The 23,452-nt window shown below is 35.0% G+C and overlaps 1 protein-coding gene across 1 annotated transcript; it reads right to left on the bottom strand.

The window, feature by feature from the left end:
* Positions 1-22,022: 22,022 nt before the first annotated feature.
* LOC128017238 (uncharacterized) lies at positions 22,023-23,183 on the bottom strand. Its single transcript, XM_052602891.1, has 7 exons — positions 23,121-23,183; positions 22,980-23,027; positions 22,767-22,814; positions 22,537-22,572; positions 22,377-22,445; positions 22,146-22,259; positions 22,023-22,067 (listed from the first exon to the last, which is right to left on the bottom strand). Exons 1-7 carry the CDS (start codon positions 23,172-23,174, stop codon positions 22,023-22,025), a joined length of 414 nt encoding a protein of 137 aa, XP_052458851.1. The 5' UTR covers positions 23,175-23,183.
* Between the last annotated feature and the right edge of the window lie 269 nt (positions 23,184-23,452).

Genomic DNA, 23,452 nt, shown 5'->3' with positions numbered 1-23,452 from the left:
ATCAATGGGCAAGTGATTGCTAGACTAAGATGGTGCATTATGTATGAAGTCTTTCTAGGAAATTTAATTCCTGATTTTCATACGTAAAGTGTAAATAATCATCTGTGTTAACCCAGATGAAAAAGATAGTATATTTCAGATAGTATATGTATAGTATATTTGTACTGCTGCTTCAACATGCTTACTTGAAGTGCATTAAATTGTATTGAATTGCATTTAAATATAGTTTTATTTATATATTATTCTTTGGTAATAAATATATTGTGCTTTTAAGAAATATGCTAAAACTCAAGCATACCTTTTGTGACATTTTAGTGTATTTACAGAATACATACTAATTTTACTTCAAGTATATTATATATATTTAAAATAGTTTTGGAGCTTCATTATTTTGTGACTCTGGGCAAATATTAAATTTCAGTTATTTGCCCTTTTATTTTATTTATTTTTAGCACAATATACAGTACATTCAATTTGACCAAACAGAACCAAGCTTAATTAGAAATCAGCTTTGTAATTAATATATTTTCAGCAGAAATCATCTGAGTTTGGCTTTATATTATTTTCCTGACTATATTACCATTACTCATCTACCACCTCCCACGTACAGCGTAAAGGAAAATTTAATGTTTATCTGTTTATCCCCAGGGCATCCAAGATGTACTTTAGGTGACCTTTGTTTTTTGTGTTCAGTAATACAGATATAAAACAGATATTTTTAACTCAAACTGTTGCAGTCTATCAGTCATATAATGTAAGTAGATGGAAATCATGGCTTTGAGAGCCAAAACCAAAATAAACATACACAAACAAAACCCAAATTAAACCCTGCGGCTTGTGACAATACACTGATGTGTAAAGACACAAAACGATCTGTCTGTGCAAGAAACTGAACAGTATTTATATAGTTTTTTACCTCTAATTTTGACCACAATGTCCGAACTATCCTGAGCGCATCCTAAACAGCGGCGCCTGATGCATCTTCTTCTTCTTGCTTTACAGCGGATTGCAGATTTATAAGTGCATTACTGCCACCTATCACTCAAGTAGACCATTAACACTCTGGCTACAATCTCAATCAGAAGTGTCAATAGCACGGCTAGAGAGAGGCACCATGATATTGAGTTAGGACAGAATAACTGAATAACAGATCTAATTCTCTTCTCAGTTCTCTGCCAATGTTCATTCATTATTTCAAAAATCACAAGTATCGACTCCCTTACAATGAAGTCCATTGACCCTAAAACTTCAGCTAATGAGGTGTTTAATACACTCTCTGCAGTCTTATAAGTGTATTCTGCAGCTACAGGTCCAAAACAAGTGTTATATCAATGAAGAATTCATGACTGTCCAGCATAAGCCTTTTAATCAAAAGGTGACTTAAATCATAACCTCGAATAAGTACTACACGTGTAGTAGCAAGTGAAAAAAGCAAGGTTTTCTGAGCCTCAAGTTTGAATAGCATTACAATATCAGCCTTGGATTCATGACATGATAATAAGCTGACTGGTCAGACACTTGGGTTTGACACTGAAGCTCGAGTTGGGTACCTTGTTAAGCTTTCCTGTCAATCATGTTTGATTGACAAAGACAGTTTTCAGAAACTACCTCAAACTAAGATTTTTTTCAAGGTTGAAAATATATTAACATTTGTAGTTTTTCGTCAGAACCCAGTGAGGCCCTGTCATGTGACTAAACACCTGCTACAACATGCCATTCAAATCTGTCAAACCCCAGTATGACACACCTGCCTGTATATGCCCCTGCTTTTCCCATGAAGAGGTTGACATCAATCGCATGAGTTGTTTTTCATCATAATGACATGTAAATATGGTGCTAAGACAATCACATACTTAGTTTTTCTTTTAGAATTTTGATACTATATTGTTCCAATTAAATATAAATATTATATATATATATATATATATATATATATATATATATATATGTATATATATATATATATATATATATATATATATATATATATATATATATATATATATACAATAAAATAATCTAATTTAAAATATCAGAAAAAGGGCATATAAAAATCTGAGTTAAGGCAGAACAGGAGTGAGGTCTGGCACTTCCGGTCTTTCATCTTTATTACTGGGCTTCTTACATAAAACTAATTTCAGTGTGGTTGGATGATCGTAGTGCATCCGCCAATCTGGCTCCCAATTGTCTGTGATCAGCGTTATCCGTACAATCCGGGAACGGTGATTCTCTCCCTTGTAACTCTGGATCATTCTACCTTCAATAGTAGTATCATAATTTGAACTACACTTTGTATCTGGAAACAGATAAAAGAACACTTCAAGATTAAGTCCTTTTCAATTCTAACTCCTGTCTCTAACAATCCATCATTTACCAGATTGGATGGGAACTTTATGCAATGGGAAGAAATGGGTGTACATACTGTTCATTTCTTCAATGGAAATTTTAATTCCCTCAGAATCATTTTTTTTTTCTACAGATTTGGAATTATATACATGCTCATCACCCTAAATTATTGGTAAGTATCTTGATCAGTTTAAAGGAAGTAAAAAGGCATTATCGATAATTGAATGATCTACTACAATTGTTTATTGTAACCTCTACAAGTTTTCTTAAAGGGGAAATTTTATGCTACATGCACTTTTACAAGATGTTTGAGCTGAAGTGTGTGTTGGCAGTGTGTGTACATAACCACCTATATGATAAAATGTTTATCTATAACGATAAAAATCCAGCCGGGGATTTTTTTTTTTATTGTCTACAAACATCTTTAACCCTTTCTCAAAATGAGCCCATTTCAGATGCCCATCTTTGTGATGTTATACAGACAGGCCCCTCCCATGATAGTCTGATTGACAAGGGCGTTTCAGCACAGACTGGACTGGCGTCTTACCTTAGACCTGCCCTGAGTGAGCTGTCATCAGTCCACCACTGTTTCGAAGCTAGAACAGGTGAGCGATTGAGGTGTTTTGTTGTTGGATGTAATAATGAACATAACAGTTGTCATTTACTTCCAACATCTGAGCCACTGAAGATGCAGTGGATTACCTATTACATATCACATACATTGTTTCGGTAGCACTTTATTTTACAGTCCTGCTCCTCATGTACATACTATGTACTTATTAAAGTAATTACAATAACTATGTAATAACTAGGTACTAACCCCGAACCTACCCCTAAACCTAACCCTACCCCATGTAGTTACCCTTTATTACCAGAACCTTCTTAGATAAATACACTGCAAGTACACTATAAGTACATGTAAGTACACAAACTGTAAAATAAAGTGCAACCATTGTTTCTGAAGGGAATGCGCCCCCGTTCTACCTAAATGCATCTATCTTCGCGTGAATCATTCGTGATCCAACTTCACCAATAAAAAAAGGGAGTAAAAGGTTTTTTAATTAATCTTTGCAAATCGGCTTTCCTAATAATGTGCTAATTAGCAAGTTTCATGATGAATGTGGTTAAGTAAACCGTTTCTCTGATAACAGCTCAGAAGAGAGGGGCAGGATCACCAGAGCTCATTTGTAACATTCTATCAATACTAGACACTGCCTTATTCAGCTTAAAGTCATTCACAGACTATAATATATATTTAACATCCAAAATTCTTCAACTTGTGGCAAATGTAATTCAGAAGATGTTCATTTGTCTCATAGTTTAATTTTGTTTCTCCAAGATACAGAGTTATTGGAATGGAATTTTTAATGTGAGATTTTAAGGGTGCAAATGCAGCCAAATCCAGCACATTCTGGAACCTTCTGAAATTATGCGTCCATTATCAGGAGCACAACACAAACTTCTTGCACACAGTTTAATTACAGCCAAGAAGTTACCTCTGTTGTTCTGTAAAAAGGAGGCTCATACAGTCAAATTATGACTTGGAGAGATGATATCTACTTTACATTTGCAACTAATTAAATACTGTTTGGAATTTGAGCAGTTTGACTAAATCTGGCACCCTTTTTCTCTTTTATCTTGACTGAAAACTATGCACTAATGCATCATTTGCTAATGTAATATTTTTAATAGTTCTTCATCATACTTTACAGTTTCATGTAAACAGGTCTGGTAAGGAGTGGTTTCTGATGTTTTTTTCCCCTCTCTTTTCTAATTTTGATTGTATTCTTTGTACAGGTAAAAGAGATGAAATATGTAAGACGGCAAAACCATCTTCAAAATCTTTGTCTTTCAATAAAACCTCTCTGAACAATTATGTCACACTCAATTCCAATGGTAATACTCATGGAACTCATTTTGGAGAATCTCCAGGTATCTATATAGTGCTTCAAGACTTTTACGTTATGATGGGGTTATTGGATGAACTGTTGACTGTCTTTGGAGCTCTTAAAGGAAATTATGGGATCCATTTTGCTCCTCAGAAAACTGGCATTTTTAAAAGGCACCTAAAGTTCTCCATTGGGTCCTTCAGAAGTGCTGCAATATGTGTCCTGTTTTGGGATGGTTCACCCAAAAATTTTAATAGTTGATGCCAGCTATTAACTTCCATGTTTTTATGGAACACAATAGCTACTGTCAACCATTTGGTTACCAACATTCTTCAAAATATCTTAATTTAAATAATAAGAAAGAAACATTTATCATTCGTACAGGTCTGTAGCAAATGAAGGGTGTGTAAATTATGACAGAATGATGACAGTGTTTCTTTCCTTCTGTTCAGGATGCATCGGGCATACAAGTGTAAGTGGCACTTGAGAAACCCTGAATGGTGTCTTTCAGGTATCTTTTCATTTTCACAGTGAAAAATGGCACATTCACATAAGCAATCAAGCTGTTGCTCTGTTTAAGACTATAACTTGGAAAACTGGAGCAAAAGTCAGTAGATATGGGGGCACAGATGGAGCACAAAACAGGTTGTTTCATTTCCCTTCAAACAATTGGGTCTGAATGGGCTCCACGCTGTTGACTATGATTTATCCAAGATCACACAGGTTCATGTGGTTAAAAGGAAGCGCATTTCTTGTTTTGCCAGCTTAACTGGCAAAAGGAAGTCAAAGAATAATTTAAAAGGAAATGGGAAAGAATTGCTCATGTCTTCTCAAATCCTGTTTCTTGGTCGGGTCACAAGATTTAATACTGTTTAAAAGTAACATTTTAGAAGGTGAAGTCTCTTTATCTTATGTATGCTGTCAGTGTTGTCCTGTAAAAAAGGAAATGATATGGATCAGACAGTGCTGAACGATTTTATTTGAAATCAACTGTCACATGTTCCTCCACAGTTGGTTGGTTGGTTATAAACCAGGTCTTGTCCATCACTAAGCTTTTAAAAAAGCTTTTTAAGCCAAGTCCCATTCCATTTGAAATGCTTTTATAACCATTTCACAAATTACAAAAGAAAGTGATGACTAAGATATATGTTCCCAGCTAAAGAGCAAGTACAAACCTTGAGGTACTTCACATACTGTAAGTGCTACACTGTAACTGTGCTTCTCTCTCTCTGTCTTCCCCATCCTTCATTTCCATGTTGACCCAAGGCACAAAGGCCTCAGCAGAACACATTGCCAGAACTTCATACACATCCTTCCAGAAACACTCAACTAAATGCAAGTGACATTGGCATCCCTGAGATTTCACGGTTGTCGCTCAGTGCTTGAGAGGGAAGATTCCTCTATGGAGTCACACAAAGTATTGCAGAAACCACCAAAGTAGCAGCATCAGGATGCAGCCATTTAATCGCTGTGATGCAGACTTCAGAAATGAAGTGACTTGTTTGAGTTTGCTTTCATGTAGTCTCTGTTTATTAATTTCAGAAACCTTGAGCTTCTCTGCTACTAACGCATTGATGAGCAATCACTGAACGTTCCACATCACCTGCATGTTCCAGAAACCCAGTTGGGGGTCAATGCTTCATTTGCATCTCATACTAAAAATGTCTCATACTCTTTCAATGCTAAATGTTCCTCAGTTTCCCTTTCTGTTCAGATCTGAATCTTTTGAAGAGGCTCATTGGTGTGGCAAGGTCTTGGTATTCTGACCGATGAAGGTTATGTCACAGACTCTGGGAAGGTACTCAAGGAATGACAGTGATGCAAATGTCACTGAGTCCTGATAAGAAAGTAAGAGGGCTGATGCTTAATTAAGCATACCGTGATAATAACAATGCTGGAGTTTGACAGCAAGTGCGGCTCCGCCGTTGAATAGACTAATTAAAATTACATCATGGATTTTTTTTATCATGCTTATGGAACTGTCACGTGCTTGAGCATCGAGGGAGATTCACAATTGCAGGCAATTATGAAAATTAAGATGCGATCACACAACACAGTGTGCCGTTTATTAAAAGAAATCAGCACCAGAGAGCTTAGGTGGCACATGAAAGCATCAGACAAAATGTGAAAGAAATCAAACAAGGTCTAAAACAAAGGAACAAAATTACTTCAAATCCTGTGTCTGCACAAGATGGAAAGTGATCTTTCTCTGTCAAATTGCTAAAGATGATATTGTTGTGCTCTGTTGTGATTTAAATCACTGGCTTCAGTGTTTCATATGTCCAAATCTACATATATTCAGGGTAAGAACCTCGACTTACATGCATGTAATCACTTGTTATCAAGTAGGAAATGATTCTGACAGGAAAGCGGCCAATTTATGGCTAATGACACAAAAGCCTTTTCCACCAGACGATACTTGTACTAGACTTAAGTGGTGAATTCAGCTATCACAATCACCGTTTTGACAAAAGGTGTAGAAATTCAAGTACCGTACCATACAGTCTCCATATACAAACAATGGCAGTTCAATGACCTATACTGCAGAATTTCAAGTGCTTCAAGAGCCTATAGGCTATGCAGGCAATTGCCTAGACTTCCCAGGGGAGCTACCAGTGCTCATTCAAACCATACAGATCACAAATTGGAAGTGAGGATATTTAACACTCAATCTACACTGGAGGCTAAAACTAAATCTGTTGTATTATAAATCAACAACCAGTCTAGACTTGCCACAATTCGATGTGCCAATCACCTCCAGTGTATGAAGAATAAACTTAAGTTTGGATCACACATACATTTTATCATCTAGAACACAAACCACAGTAGCTCTTACAAAAGATAAAGGCATCAAAGAGAACAAGAACGTAAAAGCTGTAAACTGCTAAACAATAAATATTTACACTGTAATCTGCATAATTTATTTATCCCTCTATCACTATGCAAAATATCATTATAAGATTCCACTCCTTGCTAAAAAAAAAAAAAAACTCATACTCTACAAAAAAAAAAAACATGAAAATATTTGTCTGAGCTATTTAAAGCATGCTTTGTTTTTGCAGTACTTGCTGTTTAATATTTAAATTGCTTTTGCATTTCAGAAACAGTGCTTGTCAAAGGATAAGATTAGCAATTTTTCAAGAACAATATGGGGAAGAAACTCAAACTCTTTTAACAAGATGCAATGAAGTCAAGGGGAATATGAGTAATTCATGTAACCAAGCTGGGCTTTCTGGAAGCATCTGGTTTATAGTTATTACAAATATATATGTTTTTATTTTTCATTTTTCAAAACGCCTATAAACCATACAGAATTAGTTTTTTTTTTTTTTTTTTTTTTTTGAGAAAATAAAAATGCACAAATATTCCTGTGAGGGTTAGGGTTAGGTGTAGGGTTGGTGTAGGGCCAAAGAATATACAGTTTGTACAGTATAAAAACCATTACACCTATGGGATATCCCCACTTTTCACAAAAACAAACGTGTGTGTGTGTGTGTGTGTGTGTGTGTGTGTGTGTGTGTGTGTGTGTGTGTGTGTTTATTCAAATTTATATGAGATATTATAGATATTCATAGATATTATATAATATCTATAATTTCATATTTCTTATTTTTGTGTATGTGCATATTGGCTCTGTTTAATTTATGTGGTTTTACTTACTTTTTTTCTTTTTCCAAAGTAATGTAACATTTTTAATGACAGAACACTTCAAAATCTGTTTTAACATATGGAAATAATAATTTTATCATAGTTTTGCCCCCATTACTATTGTTCTAAATTAACAATATACACAATGTAAAAATAATTTTTAAGTTGTGAATTAAACAAAGATTAATGAAGTGCAGTGGCGTACATTGGAGTAAATTTAGAAGCATTTGTTTTTCAGTAAATCCTATTCCATATTTTTCTGAATATTCCATATTTTTTCTTTTAAACAGAAATGAGACTCTCATCAGGTTCTATGTTTGTTTTTATGTCATGACATTTTTTATACTGGCGGGCCTGTTTTAATGACCTCACCCAGTTCTCGAGAAGCCCACAGGCTGGCCCTGAGTGCTACTGTCACAGGATGTCATTTTTCCAATAGGTCACCTTTCTTGCCTGCTAGAACTGCTCCGGTCAACAGCAAATGCTATTATGGTGAAGTAAATTGTTTAGGAGAAACAATAGCACAGCAGCTAACTGGTCAGTTACACACACTAATGGAAAGGGACAGGTAAGTGCTGAAGCGTTCTGAGAAACGAATAGGAAACAACAAGAAGTACCAGGAAAACCCAGCTTGTAAGACCAAAATGCAGGTGCCTACATGCTGTGGTGTATCTTTCTTTCACCATACCCCAAAACATCCTGGTGTGAGCAGCCTGGGTGACTTCCATTTACTGCTCATATCAGTAAATGGACCATTTCTTTTGTATAAGAAATTTTGCACAGCAAGTTAAATAGTCTTCCAAATAAGCTTTTAGAAAAAGCCGTCTGTGCTCTTATTGCTTCTGATTGTCCCTGTGATGAGGGGCCGAATGGGACATTGAAATTGTTTGAATGACCACTAGTTCATGTGGGATATGAGGTAAAAGAACCCTCAATAGTTTAGATGTGACTAAATGTACAAACCAAACGATCACATCGCTCTGCCTCAATGATCCTGGCTGCACCGTGACTTCCAAAAAATATCTTGCTTTCTTTCTCTCTCTCGCTCTCCTTTCCGTAAATCATACATTTATTCATGCATGTTCAAATTTAGCCTTCATTTAAATAACAAAAAGTTGTTCCAGCATGTTCATATTCCCAGCACTTGTGTAAACAAGTTAATTCAGTAAGTAATTTCTCCTTGAAAGAAAGTCATATGGTCCTTTTTGATTTGCTTCTAAATGTGACAGACGCAGTCTAATTAATTAAACGTGTCGCTCCTGCTGCTCAAGAGACAAAACGGTGGAGAACCCTTTTCATGGCTGACATCACAGACAAGAGCTTCCTTTTTTATCTGACTTTCCCATGGGAGACGTACTTCCACTGTTCTTTCATTTCCTTTTTTCAGCTTACTTCCCTTTTCTCATCGCCTCTCTGGGCAAATACAATAAGTGTCCACATGTGACAGCAAATGGCGGTGGAGAGAACAGGTGGGAATGTTCAAAATGAAAGAAGAGATCATATTGAGACGTACACTCTGCGATCACTCCACATACGAGCTGCTATCCTCTAGCCACTGGACCCCTCATCATTTTTGAGTGCCTCATTTGGGTCACCTACAGAGGTCTCAATAGGCAGGTGACTCGCTTATTTAGTGATTTTTCTCATTTGTCGGTAGTAGAAATGTCTCAGAGACATTTTCTTAGTAGATCATATTTGTTTGGAAACATTTTAGTGAATATTTGCCACATACATAATATGCATAAGTAAGCAATCGCTGCATTTTTTTTTACCCAATTCAAGCACATTTTATTTCAGTTTATCTAACAATAAAATATATATATATCTTCAAAACTAGTGATTGCATAAAGGCATAACATGATATGCCTCCATACTGTGTCTATACTCTCATTTTCAGGTTTTGGAGAAGAAAGGATCATTAATCTTTGGTCCTCTGCTGCACCCTTGTGCCCATCAAGTACCCCACTTATACCTCATAAGTCTTTCTGCATAAACATCATGTGATCATAAGTGTCAGGATGTTGATTGGTACAGTAGATAGTGTGAAAATTGCATCCTTATTATTTTTTATTACAGAGAAACAATTGTATAAAACCAAAAAGGAACCAAATTTCTTTTTAATTACTTTAGATCTGTATAAAACAACAAAACAATACATTGTTCCAATCACCAAATAACTTAATTTAAACAAATAAACTAATTTAAGCTTCTGTTATTTTTGTTGTCACTGTTACCTATTTGTGTGGTGATGTTAAGCATCCATCATTGTAAGTATTGTCTTGAATTAGGAAGAAGATAGATTTTTCCTTCTGTTTACTTTATGTAAGAATAATATAAATGTATGTTAGAAAGAAATACAAATTAAACTGGTGTTCCTAATTGATAATTTGCTGGACAAGAAATCTGTAGTTGCCTTGACAAGAGTTTATTAGCTGTACAAAGCATATAGTGAATGAACAAATTCAAACAGACTAATCAAAATAATGTTCTAAGTTGTGAAGAACTTGAACATGCAGATCAACTGGAGCAACTTGTTTATGCGGATGTCTAACCGAAGTCTAAACGAATTAAAATATGTCTTTGTAACGCTGAAGTCTTTGACAAGTAAGCCCTGTTCCAAGCCCTTTGTTGCTCCATTAAAGAGCTATCTGATCGCACTACTGTGAAGGCCATGTCAGCCAAATAAAACAGGTCAGAGGTTTAGTCCAAGAGGAACCATATCAGAAGATATTCATGCTGCAGCTCGTCAAAGCAGGATCTATGCAAAGAGACATATAAAAATTCTAAAAAGTTTTGCATCAATTTATCAAGCTACCAAAATGTACATATCATGTTGCATGGTACTGAATATATTACCTTTATCATCTGTATTAGAGAATATGAATGCAAGAGACTAAGGGAGCAAACTTCAGAGGTTAATAAAAACAGACATCTTCTATTTGTATCCTTCTCCCATCTCCTGGTAACATTGTCTTATTAAAACATGAACATTTAATTATTACCTTGCAATTATAGCTGTCCATTTGTACATGACATGAGTTGAGATTACAAGCAGCCATTGATAGTACAGGAGTCCCGCTGGGTTAATCACAGAGACCTCCTTAGGGCTTGAGAAAATGAAGTTGACATGAGAAATAATCAGTGATGATTACTTTGAACTTTGTAATATCACAGATTAGAAATGACTGATAAAAAAGTCTGATACCAAACACTCCTTTTTTACTTTTTCCTCCTTTTTCCTGTTCCTTTTTATTCCTCCTTTCCCATTTCCATTTCCTTTTCTTTTCTTTTTTCTTTTCCTTTTCTTTCTCATTTTCTTTTTCTATCTTGTTTCTTCACTTTTTTTCTAATTTAATTTAGAATTATTAAATTAGTAGTAGTAGTAGTTGTGTAGTTGTTGTTTTTATTCTTGTTTTACATAGTTTCATATTTATATATTATAATATTTGTAAATATGTAAATATGTAAATATGTATTTTGTGTTGAGTCAATTGTTACATATATATATATACAGTTTTGTTCAAAATAATAGCAGTACAATGTGACTAACCAGAATAATCAAGGTTTTTAGTATATTTTTTATTGCTACGTGGCAAACAAGTTACCAGTAGGTTCAGTAGATTGTCAGAAAACAAATGAGACCCAGCATTCATGATATGCACGCTCTTAAGGCTGTGCAATTGGGCAATTAGTTGAAAGGGGTGTGTTCAAAAAAATAGCAGTGTCTACCTTTGACTGTACAAACTCAAAACTATTTTGTACAAACATTTTTTTTTTCTGGGATTTAGCAATCCTGTGAATCACTAAACTAATATTTAGTTGTATGACCACAGTTTTTTAAAACTGCTTGACATCTGTGTGGCATGGAGTCAACCAACTTGTGGCACCTCTCAGCTGTTATTCCACTCCATGATTCTTTAACAACATTCCACAATTCATTCACATTTCTTGGTTTTGCTTCAGAAACAGCATTTTTGATATCACCCCACAAGTTCTCAATTGGATTAAGGTCTGGAGATTGGGCTGGCCACTCCGTAACATTAATTTTGTTGGTTTGGAACCAAGACTTTGCCCGTTTACTAGTGTGTTTTGGGTCATTGTCTTGTTGAAACAACCATTTCAAGGGCATGTCCTCTTCAGCATAGGGCAACATGACCTCTTCAAGTATTTTAACATATGCAAACTGATCCATGATCCCTGGTATGCGATAAATAGGCCCAACACCATAGTAGGAGAAACATGCCCATATCATGATGCTTGCACCTCCATGCTTCACTGTCTTCACTGTGTACTGTGGCTTGAATTCAGAGTTTGGGGGTCGTCTCACAAACTGCCTGTGGCCCTTGGACCCAAAAAGAACAATTTTACTCTCATCAGTCCACAAAATGTTCCTCCATTTCTCTTTAGGCCAGTTGATGTGTTCTTTGGCAAATTGTAACCTCTTCTGCACATGCCTTTTTTTTAACAGAGGGACTTTGCGGGGGATTCTTGAAAATAGATTAGCTTCACACAGACGTCTTCTAACTGTCACAGTACTTACAGGTAACTCCAGACTGTCTTTGATCATCCTGGAGGTGATCATTGGCTGAGCCTTTGCCATTCTGGTTATTCTTCTATCCATTTTGATGGTTGTCTTCCGTTTTCTTCCACGTCTCTCTGGTTTTGCTCTCCATTTTAAGGCATTGGAGATCATTTTAGCTGAACAGCCTATCATTTTTTGCACCTCTTTATAGGTTTTCCCCTCTCTAATCAACTTTTTAATCAAAGTATGCTGTTCTTCTGAACAATGTCTTGAACGACCCATTTTCCTCAGCTTTCAAATGCATGTTCAACAAGTGTTGGCTTCATCCTTAAATAGGGGCCACCTGATTCACACCTGTTTCTTCACAAAATTGATGACCTCAGTGATTGAATGCCACACTGCTATTTTTTTGAACACACCCCTTTCAACTAATTCAACTAATTGCCCAATTGCACAGCCTTAAGAGCGTGCATATCATGAATGCTGGGTCTCATTTGTTTTCTGAGAATCTACTGAACCTACTGGTAACTTGTTTGCCACGTAGCAATAAAAAAATATACGAAAAACCTTGATTATTCTGGTTAGTCACATTGTACTGCTATTATTTTGAACAATACTGTATATATATATATATATATATATATATATATATATATATATATATATATTATTATTATTATTATTATTATTATTATTATTATTATTATTGCTTTCTTAAAATTATTAAAGGGCTTATAATTACAGAGAGCCTTGTGTGTGTGTGGGGGGGCAAGTTTTTGTGACATATCAGGACACAACTCTGTACATGTCCACACAAGTACAGTAGCTAATACCAGTACATTTTGACTTTATTATTTTAATAATAAGGTATTTTAATTATTTTTTATTTGGTCACCATGAGAAAACAACTTTATAAATCATACAGAATTATCTTTATTGACAATCTAAAAATGAAAGTTTTGTGTAAGGGGTAGGTTTAGGGGATAGAAAATACAGTTTGTGCAGTATAAAAACCATTACATCTATGGAATGTCTCCATAAAACACCTAATGTGTGTTTGTGTGTATGTGCCTTTAGTGTTTCATAGTTTGATTTCAGCTGATTAAAGAGGCCTTTAGCTGCAGTAAGACAAAAGATATTTTATTTTAAGAAACTGAAAGAGAAGACATATAAAAAGTAACGCTTTCTGTAGAGGTATAGGCTCAATTCTTACAATGAGGTTGATCAAAATAAAAATAAATTGCCATCTGTCAGGAAACATTTTTACACACAACATAACAAGAATGGGCCACACTTTGTTGAAGCAGGCCAGTTAGACGCCCCTCAGTATATCCAAGTCCCTGCGCTATAATGGTCCGACCACTGAGGTGTGGTCTTAATGTCAGCAATGAGACTGATTGGTTAGGATCTAAGGGGAGGGGCTTGTGATCATCTCTTTCACTGCACAGGCAGAGCATCAGCCACCAACACCTGGTCTGCACCAGCAGTGGCATCAGGCCCCACCAAAGTGGTGTCTATTTCCACAGCGACTGCCGGTACCTCAGGGATGAGGAATGGAACAGATGACACATGAAAAGTAGGATGAAACTCATAATGTGTGAAACAATTCTGACAAGATGAAATAACCTACTGCTCCTTCCTCATCTGATCCGTCTCCTGTGGGTGCGGAAAGAGCGGGGTTGAAAAAAATGCCCTGAAAGAAATTTTCAAAGGTCAGTGTCAATGCTACATAATGTACTTACAGTATTACCGATCTCAAGTACACTCTTAAAAAGAAAGATGAGAAAAGGAGGGTTTTGTAGTGATGCACTACAATGGCCACTTTGTAGTATTAGCAAAAAGCCATGCTTAAAGCTACAGTACCATTGGCTACTACTCAATAAACCAAACTAAACTACGATGTATAATGTATGTATGCTGTACCCTACACGCTACTTTACATAATAAACAGATGCTAAAGAGAAATCATTACTCAAAATATTGACAGCATGTTGCTAACCTGCTGTGGTGCTTGAGGTGAAACCGGAGGCTGGGCCTGTAACAAGCGAAATATTTTCAAAAATGTTTTTAAAAGATTATCGTTTATCCTCAAAAACACAAAAATGTTATATGATATCTGATTTTGATTTTGAATGAGAAAGGTTTACATGAATAGGTACAGGCGCTGCAGGTGCTGCCTGTGAAGAACACAAAATATCATCAGTTCCATGAAGAAAGTTACTGAGGCATGTTCACACAATAAAGTCTTGAAATGAAGTGGTTACATTTTTAACATAAAGGCAATTGAGCCCCAGTAGGAACAGCACCAAAACCCTTCAAAACATTGATTACATGATGTTGTTATTATTAAATGACTCTACTGTGTGTTTTTAGCATTGAACTGACCTGTTGCCGCAGATGTCCTAACATTCTGTAGAGTTCCATCATCTGCAGGGCTGTGTTAGCGTGACTAATAATTGCCTGCTGCAAGAGAGAAAACACAGCAAGAAATATGCAAAACATTAGGCCATACGTCCATTAACATACATTGCCATCGACTCACAGAGGTCGTACCTCATTGCTGCCACTGTCAGGGGCCTAAAATGTGCAAAGCAACAAGAAGAATTTTCTCAGAATGTGTGAAAGTTAGACTGTAATGCTGTCTTGAACTGAGAAACGAGAACTTACAGGGGCAGCTAGTGAGGAGCCCAGCAAACACATCAGGAATGCCACAGCTTTCATATTTGCTCTTATGATCCAAAAAGAAAAGCAAACAAAACTGTAGAAACATTACATACTGTCAGTAAATTCTTAAAAATAAGGCTCTTTATTTGCATTGATGGTTCCATGAAGAACCTTTAACGTCAGTGGAACCTTTCCATTCTACAGCAAAAATAAATAAATAAATAAAATAAAATAAAAAGTTCTTTAGAATATAAAAATGCCCTTAAATTTCCATTCTTTTTTTTTCTTTTCTTTTTTTTTCTTTTTTGGAGAACCCAGAATAATTGTTTGATGCTATTGCTGCAATATTCAATGTTCATTTTGCAGCCTCTATTTTTGAGAGTTTAACACATACTGTACATGAGTTACATGTCTCTAGAAATGGTAAGAGCTTACCTCTTTTTGAAAATCACAAGGAGTTGGATTATACAGTTGAATGCATAACTACTGAACAAAGCTGCTATATATATTTAGCAGATGCTGAAACAAGCCAATCATCTCTCAGGAAAGAGGGAAATCTATTTTTGCCCATATTCTTAAAACAAGGTTCGAATTACAACTGTTAATGACCCATTATGTATAATTATACACTGTAAAAAAATCTGCTTGGTGCACAGTTCTTCAAAAAGACAGAAGAAAAATGAAATTATCTAGCCCCCAGACAGGAAGGGTGTCTGTCTGTAAGGTTTGATGGTGAAGTTTGGATATATATCACTTTCAAGTGGTCTCTTTTCACATGAGAGACTTGTGGGGCGCCTGCCAAAATGATTGATCTGATTAAAACAAATCTTCACAATTAAGCTTATATTACACATTCTTCTGACCTCTTAATTACAGACTTAATCCACCATTTCTTGCTGATTCAGCTGGAGATACAGTAGGTGTAAATCTTTTGGCTCCTCACTGTTGTGACCACACTGACAGCTTCTTTAGTGTTGTTATTGTTATCTGTATTTATTTTTTTTCACTCTATAGTTTGGAGCATTACAGGGGCTGATATGTCTTATGCTTTAGGGAATCCACATCCATGTCTTCCACATCTGATAAAGAATGTGAATATAAAAGCTTTATAGATATCCACTCGCTGAGCTCAAAAGATTCAGGCAAGAGAGAACATATACTCCGGCTCCCATTCAGTCATTCTTCTAGACAACATACATTTGAAGATGTTTCCTTGGGGTCAAGTTTCATCTTTTTGGTTGTTCCAAAGACTAGAACAATTACACACATCTTTTCAACTTTAGAACCTTCAATATATATATATATATATATATATATATATATATATATATATATATATATATATATATATATATATATATATATATATATATATATATATATTATTATTATTATTATTATTCATTATATTGTTTTATCTGAAATATCTTGCCAATCACAGTATTCAATGGTAAAATGTTTTTTGTATAATAAATATTTTAGAATATTTTTTTACCTAAGATTCAATATTTCAACAAAACTCCTTACACCATAGGAAAACTAAATGAATGGGTGTTATGTGTTTAATCTGATAGGCAGCTATTTAAAGTTACAAAATAATTGTATCTAAGATCATATATTACAAATATGGCATATTTTACAAAAAATATCATTAAATGTTGTTGCCCAACGTGCCAACAAACTGTATCTCAGAGCAAATATAAAGGAATTGATTAATTGCTAACATTCTGTAGGTCTATTATTTTGTGAGTGTTTCTTTATTTCTGCATGCATGTAAAGAGACCGTTAGTATTCCTGAGGACCTGGCATGTAGAAACTGCCAAACTTTTCTCAGTGTTGTTTTTATGAACATATTAAATAATTCTCAAGTTTGATATTCACACATCTTTAAGCTTCCTCAAGATTGAACGGGCCAAACAAATCTTTGCCCTACTAAAGTTTTAACGAGCATGAATTTAATGATTCTGATCATGCTGTATCATGTTTATTTCACTGCAGAATGTTTAAGGTGAAGATGCTAAATATTTCACTTTATCCTTGGGGGGGGGGGGCAGGGGGGGCTTTGTATTCTGTATTATTTTAATTAATTATGCAGTACAAATTTCATCTGTTTTGTAACAGCTTGCAATAGGATAGAAAGTGCAGATAAAAATAACGTTTTGTTTAATTGACTTTATTACTGAAACACTACTCACAAAAGGCCTACATGATAAAATATTCAGAATTGACATTTGTTTTGATATTCAGTTAAGGTAACATTTTCTCACATCAGAACAAGGCCAAAACAGCAGATTTCAAACTGTATACAATGCACATACAGAGCTTTAAAAATGTTGTTTTACATAAGGGTAAATCATCTTCTTTGTGTTCAAAAATTAGCTCATTTTAAATTATTATTCCAGAAAAAGTACTAATTCTAAATAGCATTAGACAAAAAAAAAAAAAAGTTGAACACACTGCTGTTTCACATCTTTTCCCCACTCAGCTTCAAAGATGTGCCTGCAGGCATAAGAAATCGTATGTCAAACAAGAATGAAAGAGTGATTCTATACAGTGTTATATTAAAACTATATTAATATTTAGAATTAGAATAAATGAATCCAATTCAGACACACCTTAGCAGTATTTTCCACCCCCAGGCTTCATGGCTTGGTAGACACCTAAAAGAAAGTATAGATAATTAAAAAGTGTGTGGCCCGCATAATCAGCTGTTTCTGCAAAACTGCTGTTGACATACAAGATCCGCAAGTTCTCATTTTGGTTAAACACATCCTAGCTAAATACAGCACTGAAGGAGCATTTATTTTGCGAAATGTTTTTAGCTTCTCACACATATTCATTCAAACTGCACTCACACACACACAAATGCTTGTTTTTGTGAAAAGTGGGGACATCCCATAGGCGTAATGGTTTTTATACTGTACAAATTGTATATTCTTTGGCCCTACACCAACCCTACACCTAACCCTAACCCTCACAGGAAACTTTGTGCATTTTTAATTTCTCAAAAAAACTCATTCGGTATGGTTTATAAGCGCTTTGAAAAATGGGGACATGGGTTATGTCCTCATAAGTCACCCTCTCCTTGTAATACCTGTGTCATACCCATGTCATTATACAGAGTTGTGTCCTGATATGTTACAAAAACATGCCCACACCTGTCCTGTCTGAGCCTGCTGCTCCAGCTGGGTTTTCTGCTGAGGCTCTTGGGCTTCTGGAGGACCATCCTGGAATGGTGGGTTCTGTGTAAAAAAATGCAATAAAAGCTCATTGATTTTCAAGTCTTTCAGCAAATACCAATAAGAGCACAAGTGATTATGAAAACAAACAGGTTCGAAGTATTTGTCTCACCACGGGTGGCTGTTGAGGAACTGTCTGTGGCATAAAATCGAAGGGGAAGATCTATATATCCACAAATATAGAAAATATCACATTCAAACTACTTTTTTTTATAATAATGTCAAAATGTTTAAGCAATTTCAGTAATTTACATTTGGAATTTGAGGTATCAGGGGAACAGTGGGTTGGTCCTGAAAAATAAACAAAAAAACATCTACACTGTAAAATAAAGATTTTTTTTTTTTTTCTAAATTGTAAATTATACAAGAGTATGTTTTACAAGAAAAAACTTGAAAAATACAATACTTTTTACTTTACTTTTGCTGTTTTGCTTTGACGATTTATTCAAAGGGTTACAATATACACTTTTTTACGTTTACAGTTTCAAAGCAAGTCTACACCAAATAGTTTTCAGTGTAGCAGCTTACTCACAGAAAAAGAAATCAATATTGGTAAGAATCAGCTAGCCTTTGTAATGAGAAAACAAGCATTACCTGGCGCTGACTGAAGTCATAGGGGTAAAACTTAAGGAGAAAGAAAAACAAAATCACCATTTACTTTACTGAACCAGAGAATTATGTCTGTAGTTTAATAAGACATCAGCCTAGGTCAAGTGACTTTATACAGAGTGTAGTTAAACATCTCTAGTCTCTGCTGAATTAGCCTTTCTGTCTGTTCACTCACGATTTCCACACTTTTTCTGCCGGGAGCTTTAGGGAGAGAGTACTTGATGAACCCTTGTGTAGGGAATGACTGAAAACACACACAACACACACACAGAGAGAGAGAGAGAGAGAGAGAGAGAGAGAGTCATGTCACAGCATGAATAATAGTTGTAATCATGTTCTATTATTTTGGTATACACACGTGGTATATAATGATTTATCTGATTGAGCTGAGTGTATCACAAAGACACTCAACAAAGAAGCTGCGTAGATGAAAAGTGTTTGGAAAGACAAGCTTGCAGAGGGTAAACCGTTAGTGACTCACCGATGCGCCCGCTGCTCCCCCTACAGGACTGGCAGGGAATTGCGGAGGAAAAATCTATTGGATAAAAAATATAAATAAATAAATAAACAAATAACAATAATAATACATTTAGGATTTCATACAGCCCATGCACTATAATTTGTGGTTGTTGTTGTTTATTCAGGTACTCTAAAATATGCTTCATATTGTACCATCTTTAAAAAATGTGAATAAATACATTAATTTAATCAAATGTAATAAATTGTTATTTAACATGACTCAATAAACCTGAATACATTAGGTTACACTAACCTAGTGAAAGTATTTTTATGGGTTAGATCAGGTACACTAACCTAATAAAATCAATATACATGCACTATATTTTTTCATGTGGTACCATGAACTAAAACCATAAAACTAGTTCATAATTTTTATACACTATTGAATAGCCTTACTAAATGAACTCTAGATAAAAAGTTTATGGAACTATATTCACATATTTGGGAGGGGGCAGGGGTCTTTTATAGATTTTATTAATATTTTAAATGTTTTTATTTTTATATTTTCGTTTTTAGTTTAGTTTTACAAAGTGTTTTTCTAATCCCCATAAATAAATAAAAAATTACAAAAACACTTTAACTAATCTAAAATTAAAATATACAATATAAAATAAAAACATTTAACTATTGATAAAAACTATAATAGTATCTCTGTTATAATCTTACAAAATAAAAACAGTTATAAAGGCTATCCTGGTACCACTTTGAACTGTATTGAATATTTAATGCAACACTAATAAAAATAAAAATAAACTTTACAATTTCCATGCTGATTGGAGCATTCAGACCAGGATGTGATTTTGATGGTATTGCCTGGAAGCCACCGTTGTTCCCCTAAAATACAAAGAAAAGGAGTTAAAGTTCATTTTAGTTGACATGTTTAGTTTTGTTATAATTAGAATGCTCAATGCATGTTCTGTAGCAACCTCAGTTAAACCCATAAATCATATGAATACATGTCATGAAGTAGCATGTCATCAAACAGTGTAATATTACAGAGCTATTTTCATCATGAAAACATCATGTGTTGATTATGGTCAAAGCAAAAGATCCCGAAGACTGTTATGCTGTTTATGGATACAGAAAAGTTACGAATGTTCATGCGTGGTTAACCCCACCTGCTTCGGGTTGCCATAATGAGCGAGATAATTGAAAAATGGTGAAAGCTAGAGAGAGAGAGATAAACACACATGAGGAAAAAAAGGATCAGTTTCAGTATCAGGGCAACCTAGACACATAAAACAAGCTTTGATAACTACAGAGACATTCCTAGGAAAAGGTTTAATGTGTACTTACTGGTGCTGTGGATACTGCACCAGCCAGAAGAAGACACAGGAGAGATGTCCACATGTTTACGGATTCACCAACCTTACACAAACACAAAGTGAGCTAAGACTGTCTAGAAGGAGTGCGAGCTCTGAATGAAAACAGAAGCAGAACCACTTACAGTGCACAGAAAAGGTCAAGCAGTTTTCTCACCTTGGCTGCAAGTAGAGTCACTAGCTCTGGAACGTGTTTTGGTGCTTTTTATTTGCTCTCTGGCTTAGCGCTTAGCCAATCCCTCTCAGGCTAGACTTTATCATGACTTCACAGATCGAGAAAGATGGTTATTGAGAAAATGACCTGTAGTCAGACATCGTCTGCCTGTCTGTCAGCTATTATTATAATGATGATAGCCAAGGGAACTGCTGATATCACCAGCCTGTGTTTTTGAAGCTATATTTTCAAGGTACAAAATATCAGTGCTATTCAAAATTGAACTGAGTTTATTTTGTTTTATATGAACTTAGTGGTGTTTTAAATGCAACAACAAACGCAATGTCAGGTTTTGAAAAGCATTTTTGGGATGATGTTTATTATCAGCCAAACTAGAAGTTGTGATGTATTTGTATGAATTAAAACATAATAACTGTTCAGCAATAATAATAACACACACAAGGAGGCAAGGAATTGATTGTATGGTTTATTATAAATCAAGATTTAAAAACATGGCTGCAAAAAAGCTATGATTTTTATGGCTCTCATGCATCAAGCCACTGAGAAAGCACCGTTTGATTAATCGTCATTATTTCTTATGCAGGAAAGCATTTACGCAGTCGATTTGCTAAACACTACAAGCAGCTTCTTTGTGGTTCAGGAATTGGTGGTCAGCTTATCTGTTCATCTATGAAAGAAGAAAAAATGAAGGCTTTAGAAATGTGTTGCATTGTCCAGAAAGGACGTTATTTTTTTTAATCATTTAATAATTATAAATAAAAAAATGTTTCTAAAAGTTGTACTTAAATAAAATACTAAATACTAAAATAAAAAACATGGTGTAGAAACAATTTTCATTCATGAACTGCTAGTAAATTTCACAACTAATTATACAGAAATGGCAAGTAACACATTGAATTAAAAATACAATTTTGAAAGAATGAAACAGTAGTTTCTTCTAAAACCTTCTCCAATATTTTTTCTTTTATTTATGTGTGAGTGACCAGTGTACAATGAAGCATCTTCCATTGCAAAAACTGTTCAACTGATGGCATTACAGCATTATGATTGATAAATCTGTTATAATTATATTCAACCAACCAATCTGGTTCAGTCATCATGATCATCATCATCGTCGTCCTTTGGAACAGGGGCCTAAAAACACACAAAAATTACAAACAGCCACATATATATGTGAAATATATATATAACAAATTTTCAGTTTGACTGTACAGGGGCAGCAGGAGCAGCGGGAACAACAGGAACAGCTGGAACAGCTGGAACAGCGGGAACAGCAGGAACAGCAGGAACAGCAGGGGCAGGTTGAGGAAAGCTGAATGGGTAGAGCTAGAACACAGAGGAAAATTAATGAACTTCTGCGTACCTTGAAATAAATGGGGGCATCGTGCTGGAAATTCATATTTCATATAGCACTAGACAAATAAAAAAGGCGAAAACACATACAACTTCAACACTTTCTTTGCCTGGGGGCTGGGGAATCTCATGCTTAATGAAGCCGCGGACAGGTTGACCCTGTGGAGAATAAGACAAAATCAGCACTGACTGCATGCTCAAATAGCAAGAAATAATGAATATTAGGAAACAAGAAACAATTGAAACTCACAGGAACTCCAGCTGCAGCCTGCTGAGCTGCCAAAAGCTGAAAATATAATATAATATAATATAATATAATATAATATAATATAATATAATATAATATAATATAATATAATATAATATATAAAACATACTTCTAAAATATTCTAATAAAATATTTATTACATGTTTGAGTAATATATTATTGAGTTTTTATTGGTAAAATGAATCTATTTCACACATATAGTCCACACTTACAATCTCGACCTCTGAAGGTCTAGCTGCAGCAGCGGCCGCAGGAAGGCCCTGTAGATCATCATACAGACTTCTTATACAATCCACACTCCAGTATACCATATATGACGCATATATTAATATACATGAACTATATATTCCCATATGCTATGAATAATTTTATTTGGTCTTTTTAAATAATAATCATGTATTTTTTAATGTTTGGACCAAACTCACCTGTGAGGCCGGGACAGGTTTGTACTCTAGCTCATAATACATCAATTGCTGTGTGTCAAAGAACAGGAAAGTCAGTATCACATAATGTTAGCATCACGTATTCTTGTCATAGCTGAGGGTCAAATACTGTAGATGATGTACCGGAGCGCAGTAGGCCACCCCAATGACTAATGCCAGCAAAATGAGGGCTCTCATGTTGAATGATAACGTCTGAAATAAAATGTGAAATATACATTTTATGAAAGAAGTAGTTATATTTAACCAACTACAACAGGAAACTAGATCTAGAACTAGACTTTTAACCCCAAACAGCAAAGGTATGCACTGATGAGCATTTGTTGAATTAATAGTACCTTACCTTTGTTTAAGACTGTTGAGCGTGATCAGGATTGTTGAGGAGGATTCTGTGATACTGCTGTCTAGATATACTCCTTATATTCAATTTGAAAACAAAAGGCCCGTAACGTCAGCAT

The sequence above is a fragment of the Carassius gibelio genome, chromosome A1 (genome assembly GCF_023724105.1).
Source record: "Carassius gibelio isolate Cgi1373 ecotype wild population from Czech Republic chromosome A1, carGib1.2-hapl.c, whole genome shotgun sequence".
NCBI classification, from domain to species: Eukaryota; Metazoa; Chordata; class Actinopteri; order Cypriniformes; family Cyprinidae; genus Carassius; species Carassius gibelio.
Note: the sequence above shows the minus strand (reverse complement) of the source record. Positions and strands in the feature narration are given on the sequence as shown.

Coding starts and splice junctions, on each gene's coding strand:
- LOC128017238 (XM_052602891.1), bottom strand. CDS start 23,174: ATGAGAGCCCTCATTTTGCTGGCATTAGTCATTGGGGTGGCCTACTGC. Junction 22,260..22,376: donor GCAAAGAAAGTGTTGAAGTT/GTATGTGTTTTC, acceptor TCTGTGTTCTAG/CTCTACCCATTCAGCTTTCC. Junction 22,068..22,145: donor CCGCTGCTCCTGCTGCCCCT/GTACAGTCAAAC, acceptor GTGTGTTTTTAG/GCCCCTGTTCCAAAGGACGA.